This window comes from Lipomyces oligophaga (assembly GCF_038497815.1).
Source record: "Lipomyces oligophaga strain CBS 7107 unplaced genomic scaffold V1516scaffold_3, whole genome shotgun sequence".
NCBI lineage: Eukaryota > Fungi > Ascomycota > Lipomycetes > Lipomycetales > Lipomycetaceae > Lipomyces > [Lipomyces] oligophaga.
The window spans coordinates 878,998-899,881 of record NW_027117787.1 but is presented as its reverse complement, the minus strand read 5'-3'; the positions used below and the strand labels follow the sequence as shown (position 1 = coordinate 899,881).

At 46.3% G+C, this 20,884-nt stretch overlaps 9 protein-coding genes across 9 annotated transcripts; 5 read left to right on the top strand and 4 right to left on the bottom strand.

Moving 5' to 3' along the window:
- Positions 1–136: 136 nt before the first annotated feature.
- On the top strand, positions 137–2,961 carry V1516DRAFT_711323 (uncharacterized protein). Its single transcript, XM_066924264.1, has 2 exons — positions 137–715; positions 763–2,961. The coding sequence occupies exons 1-2, from the start codon at positions 220–222 to the stop codon at positions 2,901–2,903; spliced, it is 2,637 nt and encodes an 878-aa protein (XP_066778108.1). The 5' UTR covers positions 137–219; the 3' UTR covers positions 2,904–2,961.
- A 25-nt stretch (positions 2,962–2,986) lies between these two features.
- Positions 2,987–4,345, bottom strand: V1516DRAFT_695337 (Glutamate/Leucine/Phenylalanine/Valine dehydrogenase-domain-containing protein; the record flags this gene model as incomplete). Its single annotated transcript, XM_066923987.1, has 1 exon — positions 2,987–4,345. The coding sequence occupies one exon, from the start codon at positions 4,343–4,345 to the stop codon at positions 2,987–2,989; it is 1,359 nt and encodes a 452-aa protein (XP_066778107.1).
- A 1,047-nt stretch (positions 4,346–5,392) lies between these two features.
- On the bottom strand, positions 5,393–8,914 carry V1516DRAFT_673201 (uncharacterized protein). The gene has a single exon (XM_066921861.1). It carries the CDS (start codon positions 8,712–8,714, stop codon positions 5,475–5,477), a length of 3,240 nt encoding a protein of 1,079 aa, XP_066778106.1. The 5' UTR covers positions 8,715–8,914; the 3' UTR covers positions 5,393–5,474.
- A 127-nt stretch (positions 8,915–9,041) lies between these two features.
- V1516DRAFT_673199 (uncharacterized protein) lies at positions 9,042–9,875 on the top strand. Its single transcript, XM_066921860.1, has 2 exons — positions 9,042–9,253; positions 9,306–9,875. Exons 1-2 carry the CDS (start codon positions 9,114–9,116, stop codon positions 9,718–9,720), a joined length of 555 nt encoding a protein of 184 aa, XP_066778105.1. The 5' UTR covers positions 9,042–9,113; the 3' UTR covers positions 9,721–9,875.
- A 125-nt stretch (positions 9,876–10,000) lies between these two features.
- On the top strand, positions 10,001–11,661 carry V1516DRAFT_673196 (uncharacterized protein). The gene has a single exon (XM_066921859.1). It carries the CDS (start codon positions 10,234–10,236, stop codon positions 11,527–11,529), a length of 1,296 nt encoding a protein of 431 aa, XP_066778104.1. The 5' UTR covers positions 10,001–10,233; the 3' UTR covers positions 11,530–11,661.
- A 678-nt stretch (positions 11,662–12,339) lies between these two features.
- On the top strand, positions 12,340–15,228 carry V1516DRAFT_274674 (uncharacterized protein). The gene is made up of 2 exons (XM_066918828.1): positions 12,340–13,134; positions 13,188–15,228. Exons 1-2 carry the CDS (start codon positions 12,627–12,629, stop codon positions 15,107–15,109), a joined length of 2,430 nt encoding a protein of 809 aa, XP_066778103.1. The 5' UTR covers positions 12,340–12,626; the 3' UTR covers positions 15,110–15,228.
- Positions 15,229–15,346: 118 nt separating this feature from the next.
- On the bottom strand, positions 15,347–16,153 carry V1516DRAFT_663575 (uncharacterized protein; the record flags this gene model as incomplete). Its single annotated transcript, XM_066920523.1, has 1 exon — positions 15,347–16,153. One exon carries the CDS (start codon positions 16,151–16,153, stop codon positions 15,347–15,349), a length of 807 nt encoding a protein of 268 aa, XP_066778102.1.
- Positions 16,154–16,554: 401 nt separating this feature from the next.
- On the top strand, positions 16,555–17,705 carry V1516DRAFT_673189 (inorganic pyrophosphatase). The gene has a single exon (XM_066921858.1). It carries the CDS (start codon positions 16,623–16,625, stop codon positions 17,580–17,582), a length of 960 nt encoding a protein of 319 aa, XP_066778101.1. The 5' UTR covers positions 16,555–16,622; the 3' UTR covers positions 17,583–17,705.
- Positions 17,706–17,767: 62 nt separating this feature from the next.
- V1516DRAFT_622771 (Cullin repeat-like-containing domain protein) lies at positions 17,768–19,779 on the bottom strand (the record flags this gene model as incomplete). Its single annotated transcript, XM_066919595.1, has 3 exons — positions 17,768–18,898; positions 18,961–19,505; positions 19,554–19,779. The coding sequence occupies 3 exons, from the start codon at positions 19,777–19,779 to the stop codon at positions 17,768–17,770; spliced, it is 1,902 nt and encodes a 633-aa protein (XP_066778100.1).
- Between the last annotated feature and the right edge of the window lie 1,105 nt (positions 19,780–20,884).

Genomic DNA, 20,884 nt, shown 5'->3' with positions numbered 1-20,884 from the left:
TGGTTTTCTAGAGAATGAAATAGTCGATCATTTAAGCCAAGACGTCAGCTAAATATCACGTGTAAGCTAGCTCTTGCTTTCAGGGGGAGGAGGGGCAGCTTGGGAGGGGTTTTTTGAAATCAGATTTGAGAAGCTTGAATTTAGTTGTTCATTTTGTGCAATTGACGAAGAACAGAAAGAAAGAAGGAAAGATAGATAGATTCAGCGACGCTTCTCGAGATGGACTATTCAGATCTTCATCCTTCGCGAGCGCCGTCGCGGATGGCACTAAAAGTGGTCACCGACGCTGACATGGAGACTTCAAATGGCGACCTAATTCATGATGACAGCAGCGGCGATTCGCCAGGTCCTTTGGCAGAGGGAACTTCGCCCTATTTTTCATATCATGATGATAAAGCGATGACAGCGATCGACGGCAAGTACTGGGCTCAAATTCCAGGGACTTCGCCTACATCGTCTTCATCAGCTATGAGACGAGCTTCAACAGTGTCTGCTGTATCGCCTGATGCTAGTTTACTTACCGAATCCTTGAACAATTTGCATTGGGATAATCATGATCATTTGTCTGAGCCTAGAGTGCGGCAGGAGTCCAATTCGACGAATGTGTCATCAAACATTTCAGCTCCCAAGCGGACGTCTACTCGGCCCATCTTACCATCCGCGATTGCAACTGCTGAAGTTGCTCTAACACCACAGGATGCATATATCCCATATGGTAAGATTGTTTTCTGAAGCGATTTTGAGCTTCACTGATAGATGTAGATGACGATATCGATGATGAGATTCGAGTGGTTTGTGGTTCGATAGAACGTTGTCTTCAACTGAGGCAAAAATATATGACCATTTCGAATCAACGATATAACGACAATCCTCGTGACTCGCCGTCATGGAAAATATATCCGCCTCCACCTGCACCGTCATGGACCAAAAGTAAGGAACCACTTGTGGATGGAGAAGAACCAGAGACTAGTAAGCGGCCTGACGGCGTTGATGGCGTCGGCTGGGATTTTCATTTTGACAAGTGCTTGATTCCCGAGATTGACGATGGGACGGATTTCGAAATTGATTTTTCGGGAGTATATCAGGTCACTAGACCAAGGTCTGATGATTCGGCTAGAAGAGAAAGACTGGTAGATGTTCCTACTCTGAGGGAATATTATATAGATTTGGATGAGCTCAGCCAGATCTGCTCGGACGGACCTACAAAAAGTTTTGCATATCGAAGATTACAGTTTTTAGAAGGGAGCTGGAATCTTTATGTTTTGATGAACGAATACCAAGAACTTGCAGTTACAAAAGCCAATCCCCATAGGGATTTCTATAATGTTCGGAAAGTTGATACACACGTGCATCATACGGCATGCATGAATCAGAAGCATTTGCTTCGGTTCATCAAATCCAAAATGAAGAAATGTCCAGACGAGAAAGTTATTTTCCGAGATGGAAAAGTTCTGACGCTGGCGGAAGTGTTTGAGTCTTTGAATCTTACGGCATATGACTTATCTATTGATACTTTAGATATGCATGCGCATAGAGATACTTTTCACCGATTTGACAAATTCAATTTGAAATACAATCCGATTGGCGAATCGCGACTTCGAGAGATTTTTCTAAAAACGGATAACCATATCAAAGGCAAGTACCTAGCGGAGCTGACGCGCGAAGTGTTCTATGATTTGGAGCAGAGTAAATATCAAATGGCCGAGTATCGGATTTCCATTTACGGGCGGAATATAGAGGAATGGGATCGCCTAGCGAGTTGGATTGTGGATAATAAGCTATATTCTTCAAACGTACGGTGGCTAATTCAGATTCCGCGACTGTACGAGGTGTATCGGTTTTCTGGTCAGATAACGAATTTCGAGCAGATCGTGGTCAACATATTTAAGCCACTATTTGAGGTTTCGGTGAACCCAGCGTCGCACCCGAAGTTGCATGTTATGCTTCAGCGAGTTATTGGTTTTGACTGTGTAGATGACGAATCGAAACCTGAGCGACGGCTGTACCGCAAATATCCCCTAGCGAAAGCTTGGAATACGACGCAGAATCCGCCGTACTCGTACTACATATACTACCTGTACGCAAACCTGACGTCGCTCAATTCACTACGCAAGTCGCGAACCTTCAACACATTTGTTCTTCGACCGCATGCGGGCGAGGCAGGTGACACAGAGCATTTAATGTCTGCATATTTGATGGCACATTCGATTTCGCACGGCATTTTGCTGCGGAAGGTACCGTTGCTACAGTATCTATTTTATCTTGATCAAATCGGGATCGCTATGTCGCCACTCAGTAATAATGCCCTGTTTTTGGCTTATGACAAGAACCCATTCCACGACTATTTCAAGCGTGGACTGAACGTCTCGCTCTCGACAGACGACCCGCTCCAGTTTGCGTATACACGCGAAGCTCTGATTGAAGAATATTCTGTTGCCGCGCAAATCTATAGGTTATCATCTGTGGACATGTGTGAGCTAGCCAAGAACTCCGTACAGCAAAGTGGGTTCGAGCGTGAAGTAAAACAACATTGGCTGGGAGAACAATTCGAACGTGAAACGCATGTCGATAAGACCAACGTGCCAGCAGTTCGAGAGAAATATCGCCGTGAAATTCATCGACTAGAACGTCGGTTTTTAGCTCAGTTCTCGGGGATCGCCAGTACAGATGGTGATCGACCTAACGGCAGTATTGGCGGCGGTGATGACGTTGCCGACGGTGATGACGAGGATGATGACGAAAGTGATATCGCTGCCGATGACCTTGGCGCATCTAGCGTAGAGACTGCGGGCAGTCTGGAAAGGCAGTCAATGTCGGCTAGTATCCGTTCGACGGCGTCGTTTATATTTCCGGGCATTAAACATGCCTCTAGCCGAAGGGCAACGATGTACGAGCGAGAGTAAATATATACTAGTACATTTGCTATCATCAAAATACAAATACAAAATAATAAGTGTAACAAGAACATATTCAAATAATTCTAAATCTAATAGAAATCACCTTGATCAAGCATGGCTTCAGCGACTTTAATAAATCCAGCGATATTCGCACCTTTCACCAAGGAAGGTAGCTTTTCATCTTTAATTGAGGAATAGGTAATTGAAGTATTCAAACAGTTTTCGAAACAATTGATCATTATTTCTTTTAGTTTTTGATCTACTTCCTGTGTCGACCATGAGATGCGCTGAGAATTCTGGGCCATCTCAAGTCCAGACACCGCAACACCGCCGCAGTTTGCTGCCTTTCCTGGCGCATACCAAATCGAAGAATCCGAGGTCGAAGTTCGAGCTTTTTCAAAGATCTCAATGGCCTCCATAGTAGAACCCATGTTCGAGCCCTCGGCGATGATTTTACAGCCAGCTCTTATGAGCGCTTCGGCGTCCGCCGCAGAAACCTCATTCTGAGTAGCAGATGGAAGCGCAATGTCGATTTTCTTGATCAATGTCCAAGGACGTGCCCCTGCATAATAATCAAACTTGGCCTTGAATTTGTCGTCCAGCGAGTAGAGATCAAGACGGTTGAGCTTGACGTCGGCGATGAGCGAGATTTCCTCGGCGCTGAAACCAGCAGCGCCTTTGGCTACGTAGGCTCCTTTGGAGTCTGAAAGCGAGACGACAGTTGCGCCGAGCTCAATCGCTTTCAAAGCTGCGTACTGGGCAACATTACCTGAGCCGGAGACGGCGACAATTTTACCTGCGAACGTGCCAAGCGACGCGTATTCAAGCATCTTCTCGACGTAGTATACAAGCCCGTATCCGGTCGCCTCTGGTCGGATCAGCGATCCACCCCAGGTAAGACCCTTGCCGGTGAGTACGCCTTGGAAGGAGTTGCGATAACGACGAAACGCGCCAAAAAGAAATCCAATCTCGCGGCCGCCGACACCAATATCACCGGCAGGAACGTCAGTATCCTGATCGATGTGACGAGACAGCTCACGCATAAAAGCTTCACAGAACCGTCTGATCTCGCCATCAGATTTGCCCTTCGGGTCGAAATCTGCACCACCTTTTCCGCCGCCAATGCTCAGTCCGGTAAGTGCATTCTTAAAGATCTGCTCGTAGCCGAGAAACTTGAGAATCGACAGGTTCACTGACGGATGGAACCGCAAACCGCCTTTATAAGGCCCCAGCGCAGAGTTGAACTGCACTCTGTATCCACGATTTACCTGCATCTGGCCCTTGTCGTCTTGCCAAACAACCCGGAACATGATTGTGCGCTCGGGAATCGACACCACAGGCAAGACAGCCTTCAGATGGGGCTTTTTGTCGAATAATGTTGAGTCTTCGAGCGTAAGCAGAAGCTCACTATAGGCCTGTTCGAATTCGGGCTCTGTGGGTTGGACCATGTTTGGTTTAAGATGCTTGTGCTATGTAAAAATACGAGATGGAAGTGGATGAAAAGATTCACGGCGGAAAAGAAATACCTACTGGTACGGAAGAGAACAAGGGCGGTATTTATACTTGAGTCACAAACCAGACGGATATCTGCGTGCGACTGCCCTATTAGAACAGGCCGATCAAGATCCAGCCAGAGTGCTGCCTGTTCTCGGTGACTCTTTCTACTTGTCTCGGGGAAGTCGGGACACAGTCGAGCCAGTCGAGACTAGTCGTCCGAACGCGTCCTGGCTGGAGCCTGTTAGTGCTGGTTTAGTCGGGCTTGTGCTATGTGCGAGCGGCTAATTCACGGTATTGGCAACCAGGGGCGATGGCTGTTTTCAAAGGCCGGTACAGTTAGTTATCTATGGATCAAGGACAGGTGAACAGTTTAAGAGTTAATGGAAGTAAAGGTATTGACTTGAAAAGATTGATACAACATTACAATAAAATAATAATAGAACGAATTATCAAGGTAATAATACTACGCAGAAACGCATTATGTTAATAATATTTCACTATACTATTCCTCGATCCAGAACGTGGAAGCGCATTTATCCGCTGTGATGACCTGATTTGGCTTATGTGTCTTTGTCTCCGACCAGTGTGCCGCATAAGTCTATTTATTCGATTTCAGCATGCTCAATTGTATTCATTTCATTTAAATATGTATACTATCTGCACACAATATCTTTATATTGTATCAGACACTATTATTCCACATGTCTACCAAAAGGATCAGTTAATTACTCATGGTTCTTTCTGAGGATTGCTCTCAGCTGAAAAACCTTTTCTCCCATCGTCCCAGCCTCGACCTTTCCGCCTCTCTCGACCTCAACGTCCGCTCATAACTCTTAGTCTGTTTCTGTTTCCGTGCGATTCTCGCCGGTTTCGCCCGGCTCGGCTTGATTGGATCCTACGTCGGCTTATCATGGATTGCCTTCGAACGGCTCCTAGACCAACCATACTCTGGAATCTCAGTTCAAGGCCAGATCCGCTACGGCCTGCTCAATCAGCAGGTTTTTTGTGCGTCTACTTTATTTAGAAGATCTATCTATTATTCACTCAGCGCACCCTCCTTTAGCCTACTCCCCTTCACTCCTACAATACATGACCGCCAGTATTCGTACCCTTCTCCACTGTAGACACTTTTTTCAATGCTCGTCCCGCTGCTATCTGCTCCAACAAGGCGCCGCGGTTCATCGCACCCCCCGCTCCCCCTGCTCCAAAGTCAATTGGGGGCGCAATTGGCCCCGGCGGTGGTGGTGGTGGCATTGGTGCTCCAAAAACTGGCGGCGGCGGCGGCGGCGCTGGTGCTTCTGCGGTTCCATTTACATCAGGCACTGGCAGCGGAGCTGCTGGGATGTCGGCCACTGCTGGCACAGACACAATAGCTGTCGGTGCAGGAGTCGAAGGAAGTGCAGGACCCGCTGGCGCCATGCTGCCAAACAGCATCGACGCCAGCTCGCCTGGCGTAGGCTTCCGTCCCGCTGCATCGCTTACTCCGCCGCCTAACCCTGCTGGCCCGTCGTCATCAGAAGATTCCTCTGAGCCTGCCGCACTCCAGCCATCGTCGTCATCTCCACCCCGCTGTCGCTGGCGCTGGGCAGAGAAGCGCGCGTAGTCTGCTTCTTCAAATTGGTTCCCTTCGTTGCTGGCAATCGTAGTAGAACTACCATTCGCTACCGCGGGTGGGGGCGAAAATGGTATCGTCGGGCGGCCTACGGCCGCAGCTGCAACACTGGGACCACTCACATCTGTTGTAGCAAGAACCGACTTCGACGGCTCCGTCGATGCAACCCTCTCCTCATCTACAACCGGGAATGGATTTCGCGACGTACTGCCATGTCCACCGGTACCATATCCGCTATACGTCTGAAGAGAACCCTGACCAACCTCCTCATCCCTAAACGACACGGTCGGACGGACGGCGGACACGGGCGTCTGCTCTGCCACTGCTGGACTCGAAACCAGCGGAGCAGACGACTCAGCCGTAGGCACAGTAGATGGGCCTGGCGGAGCCGAAAAAGTAGAACTATATTGCTGGCTCGTTGGCTTCGGCACAGAGTCAAACACATTGGTATTGTCATTGGCACTTGCCTGCACCGACGGCGTAATCGCGAGTGCAGAACTAGTACTAGACGGCGGGAGCTGATTCCTGTTTGAAACAGCAGGAGGTGAGAATGCGTTGTTTCCTGCTGCCGATGATACAGAAGACGAAGGAGCGGGAGGAGAAAATGCACTTGATGTAGTAAAAGACGGTGCTGGCGCACTAAACGCACTACTAGCCGGCTTCTGCGCTGGTGCTGGCGCACTAAACGCATTGGAAGAAGATGTCGTTGACGTTGATGTTGACGTCGACTTTCCGGATCGTGAAATACCCAGCGCGGCCAATCGTTCATTCATTCGACGCTCGGCCTCCGCTTTGATCCATGCAGCACGTTCCTCGGGGTCCTTAAATTGAGCATAAAATGATGATGATGAAGCCGCCGTTCCAGATCCAGCGGATTGAGCTGCTGAGCTGCTAGATGTTGCAGATCCCCCAGTCACAGATTCTAAGGGTATCGGCCCACTTGAACTCGAGTTCGAATTCGAGCCCGTTAAAGAAGATGAAACTCGTCCAGGATTTGATCGCGAGGCTGCTCCTCCACTTGATGCCACATGTCTTTGACGACGAACAAGCTCTCGAACAAGTTCTCCAACCTCGTCCTCCAGCCCAACTCCTTCCTCAAACATCTGCCTCTCGCGAGACACCTTAAAATCTTCTCGCGACTCTCGTAGACGCGACTCGATACTCTCCTGAACCTCGCGGACTCCATCCTCAACATCTCGAATCATCTTTTCGTTGCCTGCCTTTTCCTCATTGATCTTCGTGCTCTCTGTTGCAAGTCGTAGCTCCGCCCCATGCTCGTCGTCCGCAACTGACGCTGCCTCAGGCGATGCCTGGCCTGTCAACGCTGCCATACGTGCTTGCAATAAAGCTAGCGATCGGGCTTTCCGTCGATCGGCTTCGGTAACCCGACCACCAGGTCCTGTTCCGATTATTTGAGATCCGGGATGAGCTTTACTATCTCGTAGTCGAAAGAGCTCCAGTTTTGCATCTGCAATCTTGTTCCCTAATCCTCGGGCACGGCCAACCAAAACCGGCAGTCGATCAGTCAGAAATTGAATCTGCCCTCTCAAAGACGCTTTTTCATCACTGCCACCGCCAGTAATTGATGCGCCAGGATATTCGTCAATATCTTCCTGAATATTCCGGATCCGACGGATCAAATCGTCTGCCTCATCACGGTCTCGAGTATCTAAAAACCGATCCTCATTGTATGCGAGATCGTCCTCTGCATCGACTGCTGCAATTAAAATCTTCTTCTCCCTGACTTGCTTTCGAAGATAGTCCAGAGTTTCGGATTTAGACATGCCATCTGTTGCCGCTGCACTTAGACTTCCACTCTCATTACTTTTGGCAGGCGCAGGACTACCAGTTCCATTACGACGGGAAGAGCGATGACGCGAACTCGATACAAACTGACTAACGTCGTCGTCATTGTTTTTGTACACGGTCGCATCTTTCTTCTTGTCGACAAATGTGCTGTCCGGATCTCGGAACGATCGTGCTTTAAGATATGATTGTTGGCCATTTGAGCCCGAACCACGGCGCGAATCTGCATCGCTTTTGAGCATGTCTTTGATTGCCGATACAGACTCACTAAGATTGCGCGTAGAGGGCGGCACCAACTCAGGAGGAAGTACATCTGGAACTGGAAACCCATTTAAACGACGATAGACTAGATGCATAGCGACGCTAAATTCACTTCTGTTCAATCTCCCTCTGTCTTCAGGATCACTGAGAGTCCAAATCTTTTCAAGATCGGTACGGGGTAACTGCGACTGTCCCATGATCTCGACCGCCGTCTGCCCAGAAACAAATCCTCGGCCAAGACCATCCCATGCGTCAAAAATATCATCAAAAATCTTCTTTTCGCTCTTTGTTATCGCCCATCCAATTCGTCCAGGCTGACCAGTGGTCTGAGGCATCATAAGGCTTGTAAGCATTGATGGCGGAGGCATACCAGTCTGTTGAGGAGCCATCATCCCAGGGTATCCAGTGCCCTGTGCATAGAGCGGTTGCTGCATTTGCTGGCCCTGCATGGGGAACTGCTGGAATTGAGCCTGCGGTGGCTGCACCATCGGTATCGGGGCACCCGTAGGAAATGCTGGCAGCATTGGAACACCCGACGGTCCATACTGAGGCATCATTCGGGCTGTCATTGCCTGCATACCTGGCAATGAAGCATAATCGGCTGCCTGAGCCTGGGGAAGCTGCTGTTGCTGCTGCTGCATGATGAGAGCTTATGTTGATCTGTTTATCCAATTAGTGGGCCAGTCGGCGCAGCAGAACAAGACCTGTTACTAACAATGCACGAAAATTAAAATTCCAATTCGCGCACGCGAATTCTGCGCTGAAAACCACGAGAAATCCTCTCCGAAATCCAGAGATCCAGAGATCCAAGATCTAAGCTAAAAATTGGGGTTGCTTGCGCAGAAAATAGGCTGAGAAGATGGCTGGCCAAATAAGGATCGAGGGGACTTGCGGTGGCTACTGGCTGGGAAGTTTACCCGGTTAGTGGTGTTTGGCAAAGGAATACTTTTCCATAATAATTCTCTACAGCTGTTGCTACGTGAATGTTCAAAATTGTTGCTAGGTTTTATTTAAATTGACGGCCGTAAAGAAGATAAAATATGGTGCTTCGGAAACTGAAACATCACGAGCAGAAACTGCTTAAGAAAGTCGATTTTCTTGACTGGAAGTCAGATAAAGGACATCGTGAAGCTGACATAATGCGTCGATATCATGTCCAGAAGCGAGAGGATTATCACAAGTAGGTTTTAGATTTTTGTCCTGACTGCAGATATGGGTTCTGATGGGTTTAGATATAACAAGTTATGTGGAAGCATCAGACAACTAGCATATAAGCTTGCTCAGCTGCCTCCGACTGATCCAGTTCGAATCAAGCACGAACGAGAGCTACTGGCAAAACTTCAAGCTCTTGCTATTTTGCCTCCCGGCGCTCCAATATCTTCTCTAGAAAACCACGTATCCGTGTCTGCCCTCTGTCGAAGACGTATTGGTGTAGTGATGTGTCGTCTACGAATGGCTGAGAACCTTACCGCCGCCGTAAAGCTTGTTGAACAGGGACATGTTCGTGTCGGACCGGAAGTCATCACTGATCCTGCTTATCTAGTCACACGATCTCGAGAAGATTATCTTACCTGGGTTGACAGCAGCAAGATCAAACGCACAATCATGTCCTATAGAAATGAACTTGACGATTTTGACTTGCTCTAGGAATAATGTAGATGAGTTATGTGGTTATTTGTGGGCGCCAACGGATAGGGAAAAGTATTGATGATTGTTTACATCTAAAATAATAGTTTGATTCAATTGGCTTAATTTTTTATTCTTCTTTATTACTTCAAAAATATTTAAAATTTTGCTTAGAACACCGTAATTTTCACTATGACTACATTAGGGCACACGAACACCGTAAACTTGCAAGCGTCGGACCCTGTGACTGGGAGATGTTTCAATTGAACCTTTTCTACAACCTCATGTATTCCAATTTCCAGGATAAGATTCTCTGTATTAGCTGAGTGGCTCATTCAATTCCTATCTGGGGTTGCATATTTGGCGGGCGATTGTGCATTCATAGTGGGGATTCCAGGTTCTAATTGTCGCGCAAATCTGCGCTTACGATACCATGGCAGCGACGCTACATTCCGATACACGACCATCACCGGATACGGTTGTTTCTAATACGCGTAAGTAGTAACCACCACTCTACGGAAAGATAACTGCTGAATGGATCTGATTTTATCCATAGATAGAAAGAGCCGATTTTCATGGGTGCGTAAACTTGTTGGAACAGGAAAATCGTCGTCCTCTACGACAGATACAGCAAGCACAGGCTCAGATGGAGGATCTTCACTGTCACAGTCATCTGGAAGACGACAAACGAGCTCACGGGTAACTGGTCGCAAGGCAGCTGTACAACGCCGTGGTATTGGCTGGTCTGAAGATGAATTACGACGAGGCCATCGTAATCCTAGTATTCGTCAGTCTGGAGCTATCAGGAGTATTTCCAATGGACAACGCCGACAAAGTCCTCAAAGCGGAGATGGAATCGCGGAAATAGAGTCGTTGAAAGCTTATTCAGGAGCTTCCTCGTTTGCTCTGTCTCTTTCACCGGCTCCTACTACGACTTCATCTCTTACTCCACTTTATCGATATCGACGAGAGGAAGACGACGAAGATGATGAAATCGAACATGAGGATGATGAAGATTTAGGGTCTATGACCAATTCTACAGAACAAACTAGCGAGACAATTATAAATGGGCAGACGGACCGTTCCAACTATAGCGAAGGAAGTATGAATGGTGACGTTGAAGACGATCAAGTAAGTGTGCCTCGATCGGTAGTTTCTTCACAAAGTCCATATCGTTCTCGAAGCTGGAGTGGCTCTTCAGCTGGCTCTAGAACTCCATACGGCGAATATATACTTTCGGAATCTGATTATGGTGGACTGATTTATGGTAATACTTTGATGAGCGCCGGATTTGGCTTGGGTGGTAGTACAAATCGGACTTTTCGGTCAGCGGGATCAACTGTGTTGTCGACCTCGACAGCGACTTCGATGAGATCTACAAGCATGTTTTCTACTGACTCTTCTTCATTAGTGACTATTCCATCACTAGCTCCGCCAGTACGTGCTGGGTACCTTCAAACAACCGGTGGACCTTCCCGAGAAGGAGGCGCGTATGATAGTGCGTCTGTGGTCACATTGGCTAGCTCCTCGAAGCGACGAAGGAGGAGTGTCGATACCAATGCAAGCACTCAGGCGCTGGCGCCAAAGAGTCTATTTGGAGACAGCAGAGAATCATTACCGCTGACTATTGCAACGGGCGGAACAGGCGGTACCAGTTGGCATGCTCGAGGAGGCCGGTCTGATGGAGGGGATTTGGGCAATGAGAATGAGAGCGACGGAGATATTACCGACGAAGACGTCTCGAGCACAACTCATTCTGGAAATAATATGGATGAGCGATCAGATGAAGGCTCGAAAGAGAACCCCAGCGAAGTTCAGCAGGGTCTATGATTTGTATTTTCTTCGTACTTGTTTGTTATTTTCAATTGGGGCTTCAAAGGGCACGGTGCAAATGTACAGGCGTGGTAATTTCAAACGGTTTATCAGTTATATGGGTTTAATCTATGATGTTCAACATGGAAATGTAAAATGTAATTTTTTTCAACATAGGGTCAGCCTCGAGTAGGTCTGTCTGTCCTCTAAAAGCGAAGTGTGCTTAGTTATAACGACGCGTTCTTCACTGGTTGCTACCCCTCCCCGACGCGTCAGTAAGCAGTCTTTGGTGTAGTACTACTGGATGCGGCGGTATGCTTATGCATAATTTACTACGAAAGAGGAGGAAATAAGATGCGGTTATGCAGTTATGCAGTCACGGCGTTCAGACGGTAAACAAACTGACGCTTGATGACTATAGATCTTCATGTAACAACACAATTCACGGTTATCTTGCAATTGTTTTTCAACTGTATAGAGTAGGATTCCGGGTCGATTCCGATTCTTTTTGGGTTGATGTATTAGAGTAGATATTGGCATAAATTCTGTTTTTCTCTAACACGGCGCGTTTCATCGATTTTTTCTGCTCTCGATCGCGCGTATTGCTTCTGCTCCGGCGTCCCTCAGTCTTCTACTACGCATACCAACGCGATCGCGAGCTAGCACGACCCTTTTCTGCCGCCAATTTTTCTTTTCAACGATATCTTCCCTCGAAATCATCATCGCCGGCCACGCTGCGCCCGCTTCTCCCCCCCGCGTGGCCGCCGCTGTTGCGTCGCTTCCACCCTGCGACTTCGCTCCTCATCGCCCCTTTCATTACTCCGCTCCCGCCTGCTTCTCTTGTTAAGCCACCCTCATCTTCGTCTGCATTACTCTCAGCTCTTGTATTTGGCAAATCACTTCATACATCGAGTCTATCTAGGACGAGTTGCGCCGCTGGTTCCGGTCAGAGATTTTCTTTGGTATTCATTTTAGCACTCCTGCTCCTTGTTCCTTCCCTCGCAAAGTGTCTCGCTGATAATCCTCTACCCTCAAACTCTTCGACCCGTCCTCATAGACTTCGTCGTCGTCGCACCCTCCTTCGTTTCTTATCAGCTGCCTTATTCATCGCGACAATGCCATCTCAGAGCGACTCTCAAGCTTCGGCTCAGCCACCACCTTTGTTGCCCAGGCCTAACATATCGCACTCCGCCTCGTCGACGTCCTCGTCCTCGTCCTCCGCTTCTCATTTATCAAATACTTCGTACTCCGAAATTGAACTTCGCAATTTCGTAGATCGCATTTTATACCCAACCAATTATCAGGATCCAGTTTCCAAGTCGCCTCTCTATATTCTCAATTCGACTGCTCTTCCGTCACCGCGTCAAGTGTCTTACAATCTTTTACTGCCTCATTTGTTGGAAGTCGTTGCTCGTGTGGACTATTCAATTCTGTTTTTCGCCGGCGGGGCAACCTCCCGACCAACCTGGGCTTGGATGATTCATACATACTCAACTCTTGATCGTGACGTTCGTAAACGCTTAAAACGTCTTTATATTGTTCACGAGAACTGGTGGGTACGCACGATTATGAAAATGGTTGCTAGTGCTGTTTCGTCCAAATTCCGTCACAAAGTGATCCATGGTGAGTTACTCTAATTTTCTATGCATCTTGTAATAATTGTACTGATTTTTTAGTTGCGGATTTATCATCTCTCGCGGATTATCTTGACATACGCTTTTTGAATATTCCTCTTGCCGTATATATCCATGATCGGAAGCTTGAACCAGCAATTGAGTTTGCAAGTCCTTACAATCCTTTGTTTGGACGCGATCTTCCTTCGGATAGTATGATTCCTTTGTTCTGGCGTGAATGTATTGCATATCTCTCTGTTGAAGCGATTTATGCTGAAGGCGTTTTCCGAGTTTCCCCTCGACTTGAAGATGTTGACATTCTTCGAGAAGCTTTTGATCGTTGCCAATTAGTCGAGCTCCACGACTACACACCACATGTTGTCGCTTCGGTTTTGAAACTGTTTCTTCGTCAACTTCCTTCTGCGCCACTACCCCTGACAATTATCGATGCCTTTCCTGAGTTTTCACCGTCGCTTGAAAATTCTGTTATGGTACTAGAAATGCTAAACAGACAAACAGTCTCACTATTTTCTCTGCTTATGCCGCTCCTTGCTGATATTGCTTTGCATGAGCGGACTACTCGAATGAGTATTCTGAGTCTATCGAGAGCAATCACTCCCAGCCTACTCAGGATTTCCGTTCCTGGAGCAGACGATCTTGGACTACCGAGCCGGACAATGACAACCCAGTCGATTGCTTCTAGCTCAACAGTTACTCTTGTTACCGAGGCTGATCCGATATTGTATATTTCAGATCCGATGGAGGTTGTTAGGATTTTGGATTATTACATCAAAGTGTTCGAATGCCTTGTCTATTACTGGAGTGACTTACCACTGATAAAGGAAGCGGCGGCAGCAGCAGCAGTCTCCGAAGATAAGGACAGCGATAATGATAGTGGGCGATCGAGGTCTCTCAGTCGTAAGAGTTCGACGTCGACATTGAAATCTGTGCATCAACTTCCGCCACCATTACCAATGCGCAAGTTCAGTGTCTCCTCTACTTCTAGTAATACCTCGAAACCTTTGGAGACTAGTACACTATCTACTGATGGTAGTTCCTCGACTACCTCATCATCTACTACGAGTAGTCTATCAGCGCCTTCTCCAGATATGCTGGAAATACTTCCAGAGGGTGCTCCTCCAACTCCAGAACAGTCACCTGAGGATTTATCGTTAGCTTCGATAACTCATACTAGTGCAAGCACACAAAAGTATTCCAGCTTTAAAAAGACCAATAAAAAGCGGATTTCATCTACAACGGTGAGATCCGTTCCAGCATTGTCGACTGCAGGCGAAGAGCGAAGTGAATCTGGAGATATGTTACTAGGTGCACCGGTAGAGCTTCGGGAGTCGCCATTATCTCCGCCGAAGATTTCACGATCTCGATCAGTGTCTCCTACGAAATATAGCTCTCCAAATAAGATCATCAGCAGATTGACAGCTCCTGTTAAGCCTGATTTTTCGTCGTCCACTGAAGCCGATACGCCGTATATTCCTCTTCCTCCTCCATCAACTGTTTTGTCATCAAGCGCTGTCGCTGCCGCGTCGCGGAGAAATGTTTCCACTTCTTCAAGACCGGCTATTTCTGTCGTTGGAGGGTTCCGAGCCATTTCTGCAGATGCGGATAGTAAACATGCTGCTGCACTGCGGGGAATTTCGCCTTACGTATCGACACCAGATACACCTGCGTCCTTATTACAAAGCTCGTCGATTAACGCTGCGACGCAATCACGGTCGAGATCGCGATCAAGATCAGCGTCTCTTACTAACAATAAGGCGAGCGGGAAAGAAAATACAAATATGCGACCACCTCCGCTACCACTCAAACCTGCCGTACGCAAGTTTGATGGCGATGGGGAAATGTCGGCTTCGTCGACAGCAACAACAAGAAAGAAGGGCAAGATTGTAGAGGAATTGACCAAATTGTATGAAGAACGGAGCCAGAGTGTCCATTTGCTGTTGCAGATGGACCAGGAGGATGTTTGAGAGTAGGAAGAAGCAAATGCATTTATACGATAGTAGATAAGACGCGGGGTTTTCGAACGGGTGGAGAATTCAATTTTGTAAATTTTGGAGATGGAGGGAGGCAGAGGAGAATAAAAAAGGTTTGATACTATATGAAAGTTTATGCATGGAATGGCAGTATATTGTTTAGGATATTGAATCTAAATGTCATTTGAATATAATAAGTTATAATTATCACAGGATGCCGATATGGAAACACTACTTTGAAGGATAGGATATAAGAGAACCTGAGCCGTATGCAAATTGCGTACATAGCTCTAATTGGTCAGTGGAAGTGATAGTTCGTAACGGAGTCCACGCATATACACGCTCTGTTGTTTTCCCGTTGCATAAATTTTGAATATTTTGGACACCATGATTTCGGCTTTGAATCTGGTCTTGAATACCGCAACTACTTTGTTCGTATTTGGTAGATGGTAGGGTATTTAATAGATCATGAAATTCAAAGGAAAAGTGAACATTATTCGGCTCATTCTCACTGTTGTGGTGCTCGAAAGTATTCACTTCCTGTCTGGAATCGAAATCAAGTATGCCATCCTTCTTGGGCTCTGATTCCAGATCTGCCAGAACTAATTCCGCAAATTTATCCAGCCAAGATGAAGCAGTCGACGAAGACAACGATGAAGATGAAGATGCACAATAATTGTCCATATCAATGGTGGTCCTACTGTTTGACCGATCCGCAAAAGGAATACAGTTCTGATCTACTGAAGTCGATGATAAAATCTTAGTAGTAGTCCGAGGTAACCTGCTTTCAACAAATTGAGGACATAGAGACGCAGGTGGTCCAGAACACTCTCTAAAGCAGGCAAGTTCAATAGTCGTCGTAAAATCCTGACACAGACTCGGATCAAAGCAGTAAAGACAGTCCTTACGATATCTGAACTTCGCTGGGCTTCGGCATTGATTTCTCTGAGCTGGCGTTTCATTTCGTTTTTTATTCTTCTTGGACGGGAAAAATTGTGTTAGAAGATTTGGGTTGTTAGAAAAGGCAAAACTGAGCATAGCACCTTTCGCATCAAATTGCAAAGAATTAGGATTATCAGATATTGGATATTAGAGACTGGATATCAGAAACCAAAAGTCAAATCAGAAAACACCATCTTTCCGGATCAGTCTACCCTCTTATAAAATTTTTTCTTCTCATGTTTCTCAAATAGCTATCCTTCTCTCCGTATTCTACTGAAGTTGATAGTCTAAATCCAGGTCACAAATTTGTTTCGCGGCGAAGTCACTGATTTTCACGAGGATCCAGTAGAGTAGTCAACGATGTACACCTTTCCACGTGTCAATTGCCACGTGATAATATTATATAATAGATGACAGGTATTACGCCCTACCCTGGCAAAAGCCCCAACGTTCGTCATGGTTGTCGTGACGGGAAAAAAAGTCTCCTTTGGCACGCACCTAAATAGCGAGGTCACAATTATTCGCAACTTGTGCACATTTTAATCACGAAACATTCTTTTGATTTATGCGCAATTCTGCACTAGCACGTCTTGCACAGATCGCTTCGCACACTCAATCTTTGAAAAAAACAGCTTTATCCCGCGCAACAAGAAACATGTCGACTGGATATACCACCCGCACAGTTGGTACACCCAACACGCTTGACTACCGTGTCTTCATCGAAAAGGACGGCGTCCCGGTCTCGCCTTTCCATGATATTCCTCTTTATGCGAACGAGCAGAAGACCATCCTCAACATGATTGTCGAGATTCCTCGTTGGACAAACGCAAAGCTCGAGATTTCTAAGGAAGAGAAGCTCAATCCGATCAAGCAGGACACCAAGAAGGGCAAGTTGCGTTATGTCCGCAATTGCTTTCCTCACCACGGATACATTCACAATTACGGTGCCCTTCCCCAGACTTGGGAAGACCCAGAGGTGAAACATCCTGATACCCAAGAAGCAGGCGACAATGATCCTCTTGATGTCTGTGAGATCGGCTGGCAAGTTGCTACCCCTGGCGAAGTCAAGCAGGTGAAGGTTCTCGGAGTCATGGCCCTTCTTGACGAAGGCGAGACCGACTGGAAAATCATCGCCATTGATGTCCGTGATCCTCTTGCTCCTAAGCTCAACGACATTGAGGATGTCGAGAAACATCTTCCAGGTCTTCTGCGTGCTACTAACGAGTGGTTCCGTATCTACAAGATGCCTGATGGCAAGCCCGAAAACCTCTTTGCATTCTCCGGCGCTTGCCGTAACAAAAAATACGCCAACGAGGTCATTAACGAGACCGTCGAGGCCTGGAAACGTCTCATGGCCCACAAGACTAATGTTGAGGGCATTTCGCTTGTTAATACTACCCTCAAGGACACGGATGAGTACGCGGAAGCGTCCACTCTCGACATCCCTCCGGCCGAGCACAACGCACCAGCCCCCATCGACTCTTCCATCGACAAATGGTTCTTCCTTGCTGCCAACTCTGCTTAATTAAATATAATAACTGCTTCTCTGGTCTAAATTATGTCTGACTAGTCCTAATTTTTTTTTGGATTATTTGTATGTCATGAATTGATAGAATTAACAATACCAAAAAAAATGAGTGCTGATCTATTTAACCCCCTCTCCAGAACCAAACTCCTCGTAATACTTTCTGAATTTCTATATGCCTCTCTCTACCGTCCTAATGTTACAAGAACATCATCCAGTTGAGTTTTCGTGTACTTGATATATTTTTCTGTGTGCTTGCTGAACTCTCCGCTCTTATATTTCTCGTAGAATCGGCCGTACAGAGGCGATAAAAAGCTCACTTCTTTCGCTAGATAGGACCTTAGGTCTGGATCCAAAAACCCATACTCACGGAATTTTTGAACCAGTTCGTCGAAAGATTGGTTGAAGTTTCGAAACTTCTCTTTAACTGCTTCTCGCTCCCGACCGCTCATACCACCTCGCAAAGAAGCAGAACTCGTCGAATTTGTCCGCACAACTGTTACGTCCATCAAGAAAGATGCGCATTGCTTCCATCCAACTAAAAACATATTCAGTGCACGTTTCCGTTTAACATCGATTCTATCGAATCCCCCGCCAGCGCTAACAATTCCTAGTAGCTCAGGCGACGCGCGGATCCGTCGTTCGAGATAAACCAGGTTCGCAATGATTTGTAAGCCGACCCGAGTCTCTTTTTTATATTGAACTCGCGCCTTGAGCTCGATGTTTGATAACAGGTCATCTACACATTCGGCAATAAACAGAGCAAGCATTTCAGGTCCGATATATGATGATCGCGGCGTGCTGGTTTTTGAGTTGCTGGATGCAGTTCCCTCCACTGTTGTGCTATTATACGACAATCTCAATTGCCATGAATCTGGTGGGCCCATACTAATCATGATTGACGCCAATATCATATCATAATCTCCCAAATGACTTAGCCATGCGGCCAATCTCTTGCTGATATCTAGTACTTTGAAATCAGCTGGTAATTGTTGCTCCTTCTTGACCGACCCTTCGATATATCGAAGAATTTCTTTCAGTGATTCTTCTGCAGATCTGTGCATTTCCTTAGCACTTGATTCTAAATTGATTGGAGGATTATCAATCTCCAATAATAGATCTCCCGACGCAGAATGAGTGATCTCTAACACATCGAAAGCAAGAAACGCATCCTGAATCAGACTTTTCCGAACACATTGCGACAGATAATTGACAGTTGTGGAAAAAAGATGTTCAGCTTCTGTGTAAAGCGAGACTATAGCCGCGGACGAGTCACTCGGAGATTTGAACAAAGAATGGACATTTTTTTGTTCTCGCTAGGGCGCACAGTTAGTCTATGGATCCTCTAACTCAACCCGAACCAATAAATAATACATACAACTAAAGACTTCGCCAGAGTGCCCGCAAATATCTTAAACGGAGTTGTGCCTTTCTGATAATAGCCATCTGCTCCTCGTGCTATATCATTCTTCATGACAACGTCAGAAAGTACGCTCAAATGGCTTATAATATATTTCTTTCGAATATCAACATAGATCGGCACAGCCAGTGTTGATTCGGTTACAATGAAGAAATCAATCATTGCAGATAAACTCGATACATCCTCCGCAGATATAGACGGGTCAAACCTGCTCTCATCACCTCCTGGGCTAGCTAGCGGGGATATCGAGGTCAACGTCTTACCATATCGCTCGCGGATATTTGATACCGCCGTAACTTTCAATTGCTTCATTTTAAGAATCACTTGCTGTGACGATTTCAATGAAGACCCTTCTAAAAGTGTGATTGCCTCGTTCAGACGATTAATACTTTCCAAAGACTCAAAAACGTCCATATTTCCTCGTCTGATTCTAGGTTCCTCCGCTTCAAACACAGCTTGATGCGAGCGCACTTCTTCAAGCTCTGAGATTGTGGATTCCACATCTATCTGAATTAGCACTAATAAACTCAGTAATACTAAAAAAATCTTACTTTTGGAAATATTTGAGTATATCTGTGTCGAGCCGGAAATCGGTTTAATGGCTGTCTCGATGGCTGTAGATGCGCCTCCAAGGCGATTTAAACTCTCCGCAATCTGTTTCGAAAGAAGATCGGCCTTCAACAAAGCTGACTGAAGAGTTGTCGAATACTCTTCCGATATTCCATTTAGACTTGGTAGATCCGACGTCTGGATTCGGACCAGTTGAGGTCGTGACATCGTTGTTCTGTTGTATTGATTTGACTGTTCTCGACTCCTGGTCCGTTTCGTTGCTGGATAATCGTAAGTGCTTCTGGTACAAAATACTTAAGTTCGACAAGTATTGAGGGAAGCTGAACGTTCTAGTTGCGTTCTTCAGGGGATTCTTCCTATTCAGGGAAATTCAACAATGGAATAACAGACAAAGTATAATGCACCAGTAAAAGTTTCTAGATTAAATATGCACTCAGTCTTATAGTCCTAATTTTTCAATTCCGATTCGAAAAACAGCCTTTTCCCATTTCAGGATACCGAATCGAACAAAGTATACTCATTAGAAGTACCTGTACAAGTAAGGCGTTGGTGCTGCGGTCATCCGGGATATGAAAAATTGCGCTGAATCGGAATGAGTAAGCTACATTTGAGATCTCAGATTTTGATGCGAGACTCTGGTATGCCAGAGTGCGCTGGAAATAACTGACATTGGATGGTAGTATTGACACACTTGGTCCCTGTTTAAGAAAGAGAAAAATTTTGAAAAGCTTAAGAGCTGTCGATCGATGTGATGACTTATCAATCGCGTGCACGCGAGACTCTGCTACGCTTCGTGGCAGCAAGAGGATCAGCAAGAGCTTGAGGTAAAGAGGATTAAATGAGTACAATACATCAATATGCTACTACTCTATATTGATTACAGTGTTTAATTCAAGTCTACACCGAACAAACCCCCATATTGGGCCAGCACCCAACGTCAGTGCTAGCACAAGGTCACCAAACGCGAGTTTCCTACGCGTTAGTTGATACGACCGCAGACGAGGTGGCTTGCCTTTGAAAATAGAGAGGCTGGGCAAACTTGATCACGACGATGAAATGCATGGTGAGAATGAAATGTTGCCGTTATACTTCGGTTTCATCACCATCAACAACAGAGTCGTCATTATATTTGATGATGGAACACTGGTTTTACAAGATAGAATAGAAGGTCATGGATGAACGAGTTGAGGTTGACGAATCAAGTTACTTTCTCACATGGTCCAGGACACTGAACATTGTAACTTTTCATGGGCAAAAAAATCTTAAAGCTTGGTTCTTTGTTAGGATGACGGGCAAAGGCCATCCAGGGTTT